Below are 6,283 nucleotides of genomic sequence, written 5' to 3'. Positions count from 1 at the left end.
ATTTTAAGAACTTTATAAGCATCAGATTTATTTTCTGACTTCATAAAAATCGATTTTTTTGAAATTTCAGGCAAAAAAACTTCAAACGAAGATTTCTCTATGAAATATTGATTTCCGGCATATGGTCCCTTTGAGACTTTTGTTCAGCTCGACGAGTAGAATCGACTAAGCCAATACAAAAAATTTGACATTGAAAATGACTTTGAAAGTTAATTTTGCGGCACCATGTTTATGATGCAATGTTGGCGATCTCGACGAGTAGAAGTAGATGCAAAAGCTTGACCAATAATTTTTCCCCACCCTGTACATAATAAAGTATTATGTAAATAATGATTTATTATGTTTTATTATATTTTGGAGGTATACGTATATAATGAGACATAAACATATACATTTAACATTTGTAAACTTTTTATTTATTTATATAGTTTGTATACTGTCGAGTGTTTATTTATTATAAAATTCTGACATGACTGTACAGTGTTGCGGATGGAAAAGTTATATAAAAGCATACAAAACATAAATGCTTTTATATAAATTTTCATCCGCAACACTGTACAGTCATAGACACAGAGGTTGTGACACTTTTTTTAATGAGTCAGAATTTTATAATAAATAAACACTCGACAGTATACAAACTATATAAATAAATAAAAAGTTTACAAATGTTAAATGTATATGTTTATGTCTCATTATACATATACCTCCAAAATATTATAAAACATAATAAATCATTATTTACATAATAATGTATTATTTACATAATAAAAAGATATAATGCAAACACAAAGAAACAAAAATCCGAAGAAAAAAAATTATCACAACTCGGTCTCGAACCCAACTTGCGCGGATGGCAAAATACGAGTCTCGCGCTTAGCTACTGGACTACCGCGCTTCACGCCGAACTGTAGCTATTCATGGTACTTTCCGTACCGCTGGAAAATGCTCACTTTTAGATGTAAATTTCTCCGAAACCAAGGCTCATATACCCAAACCCTCGAACACGACGTTAATATTTTTACCTTCCCTTTCGAACGCACTATGACTCGTTCGAAAGTAGAGTTTACATGGGAAAGCTTCTTTGCGAATAGTTTGGACACGAATCATGTATCATTACCGAGCGTAACGAACTAGTTCACGTCCACTTTGCCAGGCGGCGCGTCAAACGTCAGGAAATGTGCCCGTGGAGGCTGGTGGCCGCTCTCAGGTTTCTCTCTAGTTTTATTATGCGATCGATAACGCGATGTATACCACGTGGTTGAGTGTTTAAATCACCTTTATATAATTCAATATAAAATTCATCTAGGTTTCAATTTTAGAAACGGACAAGATGCCGAAAGTTCGCACGCAAGTTACCTCCCGCGTGCACAAGGATGTTGCGAGACAAGGTGCGAATGTTTTACACGTTTATAGGTTAACTCAAATTAGCGAGAGTTGTGTTTTACACGGTATAATTTTACGCACAAGACACAGGTTTGTCCGTTCGCACCTAATTTTCCTTTTTTTTTCACAGGGATTTTGTTCAATACGGACAAGGGGCAGCACATTTTGAAGAATCCTTTGATTATTCAAAGCATGATTGATAAATCTGGTATCAAGCCGACCGACGTCGTTTTAGAAATTGGTCCTGGTACGGGTAATCTGACCGTAAAGCTGCTGGAGAAGGCGAAGCGCGTGCTAGCATACGAGATCGATCCAAGACTGGTAGCGGAACTGCAAAAGCGCACTCAAGGGACTGCGTTTCAGTCAAAGTTAGAAATCGTGATCGGGGATGTGCTGAAGTCAAATTTACCACGCTTCGATCTGTGCATCGCCAATATCCCATATAAGATCTCATCGCCGCTGGTGTTTAAATTGCTCGCTCACAGGCCGTCCTTCAAGTAAGTACAGAAAAGAATATTTTCAGATATGTCTTCACAATTTTAGGTTTTGCCTATAAATATTTAAAAAGTCAGAAACATTTGTTGTAATGATTTTAAGTAAATTTCACAAAGTTTTGAGGCAATGTAACAAAAAACTATGGTTGACGTACACTTTATTTTTCCACAGATGTGCCATACTTATGCTTCAAAGAGAATTCGCGGAGCGGTTGGTCGCCAAGCCTGGTGATAAATTATACTGTCGCCTGAGCGTAAATACCCAGCTCCTGGCACGCGTGCACATGTTGATGAAAGTAGGAAAGAACAACTTTAGGCCTCCACCCAAGGTAGAGTCCAACGTAGTGAGAATTGAGCCAAAAGATCAGGCACTTCCGGTAAACTACAAGGAATGGGATGCATTAACCCGAATTGCGTTCAACAGAAAAAATAAAACGCTGTCCGCAGCTTTCAAACACAGTGGCGTCATCACGGTGCTGGAAAAGAATTATAGGAGGCATTGTAGTTTGACGAACAAGGTAAATTTAGTGTTACAAATATTGGGTTGGCCAAAAAGTAATTGCGTTTTTTTCCAATAGATGAACATGCATGTCTTGAAATGTAACTAACTTCATTCTAAACCGCAAATTCATTATGTAGGTTAACAACTCACAGTTCAAGCTTGTTTTACAAAAAGAAAGTACACGATTTCGTTAACAATTGTTTGTTTGCCGTCGATTTCAAAATGGAAAATCAAAAGGAACATTTTCCTCATATTTCGTTTTATTACTTCCGAAAAGGGAAAAACGCTGTGCAAGCTCATACAAAGTTACGTGATGTATATGGCGAAGATGCTTTAAAACTGCGGCAGTGTCAAAATTGGTTTACTAAATTTCGATCTGCAGATTTTAATGTGAAAGATGCACCACGCTCAGGAAGGCCAATCGAAATTGATGATGACAAAATAAAGGCACCGATCGATTCCAATCGGCGTTTAACGACACGAGAGATTGCTGAGAATCTTAACATATCGAAAGCGAGTGTTGAAAACCATTTAAAACGACTTGGATACATTAGTAAGCTCGATATTTGGGTACCACATGAGCTCAAAGAAATTCATCTCACTGAGCGTATTGACATCTGCGATTCTCTTTCGAAACGTGAGGAAAATGATCGATTTTTGAAACGCATGATAACAGGCGACGAAAAATGGATCGTCTACAACAACGTCAAACGAAAAAGATCGTGATGAACCTGCTGAAAGCACTTGAAAAGCAGATATTCACCAAAGAAAGATTATGCTGTCAGTCTGGCGGGACTTTAAAGGTATTGTGTATTTTGAGCTGCTTGCAAGGAATCAAACCATTAATTCAGACGTATACTGTCGTCAACTGGATAAATTAAACGATGCCATCAAACAGAAACGTCGAGAATTGGTGAATCGCAAAGGTGTTGCGTTTCACCATGATAACGCTAGACCACGTACAAGTTTGGTCACTCGTGAAAAATTGTTGCAGCTTGGATGGGATGTGTTACCACATCCACCATATTCGCCAGACCTGGCACCATCAGATTACCATTCGTTTCGTTCTTTGCAAAACGCCTTGAATGGTAAAACCTTGACTGCTGATGAGGATATGAAATCGTTGTTGGAATTGTTTTTTGCTGAAAAAGATAAGAACTTTTTTGAGCGCGGAATCATGAAGTTGCCTGAAAAATGGCAAAAGATAATCAAACAAAATGGACAATATATTGTTTAATAAAGTTTTTGTTTCCCATGAAAAATTCGCCTTTTAGTTATATAAAAAAAAACGCAATTACTTTTTGGCCAACCCAATATATGGCGAAGATGCTTTAAAACTGCGGCAGTGTCAACATTGGTTTACTAAATTTCGATCTGCAGATTTTAATGTGAAAGATGCACCACGCTCAGGAAGGCCAATCGAAATTGATGATGACAAAATAAAGGCACCGATCGATTCCAATCGGCGTTTAACGACACGAGAGATTGCTGAGAATCTCAACATATCGAAAGCGAGTGTTGAAAACCATTTAAAACGACTTGGATACATTAGTAAGTTCGATATTTGGGTACCACATGAGCTCAAAGAAATTCATCTCACTGAGCGTGTTGACATCTGCGATTCTCTTTCGAAACGTGAGGAAAATGATCGATTTTTGAAACGCATGATAACAGGCGACGAAAAATGGATCGTCTACAACAACGTAAAACGAAAAAGATCGTGATGAACCTGCTGAAAGCACTTGAAAAGCAGATATTCACCAAAGAAAGATTATGCTGTCAGTCTGGCGGGACTTTAAAGGTATTGTGTATTTTGAGCTGCTTGCAAGGAATCAAACCATTAATTCAGACGTATACTGTCGTCAACTGGATAAATTAAACGATGCCATCAAACAGAAACGTCGAGAATTGGTGAATCGCAAAGGTGTTGCGTTTCACCATGATAACGCTAGACCACGTACAAGTTTGGTCACTCGTGAAAAATTGTTGCAGCTTGGATGGGATGTGTTACCACATCCACCATATTCGCCAGACCTGGCACCATCAGATTACCATTCGTTTCGTTCTTTGCAAAACGCCTTGAATGGTAAAACCTTGACTGCTGATGAGGATATGAAATCGTTGGAATTGTTTTTTGCTGAAAAAGATAAGAACTTTTTTGAGCGCGGAATCATGAAGTTGCCTGAAAAATGGCAAAAGATAATCAAACAAAATGGACAATATATTGTTTGATAAAGTTTTTGTTTCCCATGAAAAATTCGCCTTTTATTTATATAAAAAAAAAACGCAGTTACTTTTTGGCCAACCCAATATATGGCGAAGATGCTTTAAAACTGCGGCAGTGTCAACATTGGTTTACTAAATTTCGATCTGCAGATTTTAATGTGAAAGATGCACCACGCTCAGGAAGGCCAATCGAAATTGATGATGACAAAATAAAGGCACCGATCGATTCCAATCGGCGTTTAACGACACGAGAGATTGCTGAGAATCTCAACATATCGAAAGCGAGTGTTGAAAACAATTTAAAACGACTTGGATACATTAGTAAGTTCGATATTTGGGTAGCACATGAGCTCAAAGAAATTCATCTCGCTAAGCGTATTGACATCTGCGATTCTCTTTCGAAACGTGAGGAAAATGATCGATTTTTGAAACGCATGATAACAGGCGACGAAAAATGGATCGCCTACAACAACGTCAAACGAAAAAGATCGTGATGAACCTGCTGAAAGCACTTGAAAAGCAGATATTCACCAAAGAAAGATTATGCTGTCAGTCTGGCGGGACTTTAAAGGTATTGTGTATTTTGAGCTGCTTGCAAGGAATCAAACCATTAATTCAGACGTATACTGTCGTCAACTGGATAAATTAAACGATGCCATCAAACAGAAACGTCGAGAATTGGTGAATCGCAAAGGTGTTGCGTTTCACCATGATAACGCTAGACCACGTACAAGTTTGGTCACTCGTGAAAAATTGTTGCAGCTTGGATGGGATGTGTTACCACATCCACCATATTCGCCAGACCTGGCACCATCAGATTACCATTCGTTTCGTTCTTTGCAAAACGCCTTGAATGGTAAAACCTTGACTGCTGATGAGGATATGAAATCGTTGTTGGAATTGTTTTTTGCTGAAAAAGATAAGAACTTTTTTGAGCGCGGAATCATGAAGTTGCCTGAAAAATGGCAAAAATAATCAAACAAAATGGACAATATATTGTTTAATTAAGTTTTTGTTTCCCATGAAAAATTCGCCTTTTATTTATATAAAAAAAACGCAATTACTTTTTGGCCAACCCAATAAGATGAATTAAAATTATGATAGCATTTAAGCAGAAAAATATTTAATATCTTTTGCATTTATATTTTATATTGACTGATGTACTTACAGCTAGTCCCGGATGACTTTGATATCAAATCGTTGATAAACCAAATACTGGAACAGGAAGATGCTGCAAATAAACGAGCCAGGACCATGGACGAAGACGATTTTATGAGGTACAAATAAGCGACGAATCATTTTTCACATGCGTTTCGAATATATGTTTTAATTTTAATTTTACATAAAATTTTATGGATCTGTTCGTGATATTGTCTAAAAGTTAAATCTGATTGATTTGATGTCGATTATTTATGTCTTTATACGTGCTAAAGTACGTTATTTACATAATCACGTGATAACGAATATCGAAATTGTCTTTTTTCAGGCTTCTATGTGCATTTAATGATGCAGGTGTGCATTTTGTAACAGATGTCCGTAAATCAGCTTAGATTATATATTAGTTTTTCACTAAGAACTATTACGAAGAGTATGTAAAATAAATATTTTCTTAGAAAGTTATCCTACATGTCCAATATCTACTCATTATTTATACATAATTCCCGCTCACACATAATTG

General features: G+C 37.0%; 1 protein-coding gene across 2 annotated transcripts; it reads left to right on the top strand.

The window, feature by feature from the left end:
* The first annotated feature begins 1,212 nt into the window (after positions 1-1,212).
* On the top strand, positions 1,213-6,228 carry LOC105281899 (probable dimethyladenosine transferase). Of its 2 annotated transcripts, XM_011343454.3 has the most exons (5): positions 1,214-1,388; positions 1,514-1,880; positions 2,050-2,395; positions 5,776-5,882; positions 6,092-6,228. In XM_011343454.3, exons 1-5 carry the CDS (start codon positions 1,331-1,333, stop codon positions 6,153-6,155), a joined length of 942 nt encoding a protein of 313 aa, XP_011341756.1. In that variant the 5' UTR covers positions 1,214-1,330; the 3' UTR covers positions 6,156-6,228. The 2 variants fall into 2 exon arrangements, with proteins under 2 accessions (XP_026830427.1, XP_011341756.1); XM_026974626.1 differs by lacking the exons at positions 5,776-5,882; positions 6,092-6,228 and adding an exon at positions 2,762-2,807 and having other exon boundaries at positions 1,213-1,388.
* Positions 6,229-6,283: the final 55 nt, after the last annotated feature.

This window comes from Ooceraea biroi, chromosome 13 (assembly GCF_003672135.1).
Source record: "Ooceraea biroi isolate clonal line C1 chromosome 13, Obir_v5.4, whole genome shotgun sequence".
NCBI lineage: Eukaryota > Metazoa > Arthropoda > Insecta > Hymenoptera > Formicidae > Ooceraea > Ooceraea biroi.
The sequence above is the reverse complement of the archived record's forward strand: the minus strand, read 5'-3'. Positions and strand labels throughout refer to the sequence as shown.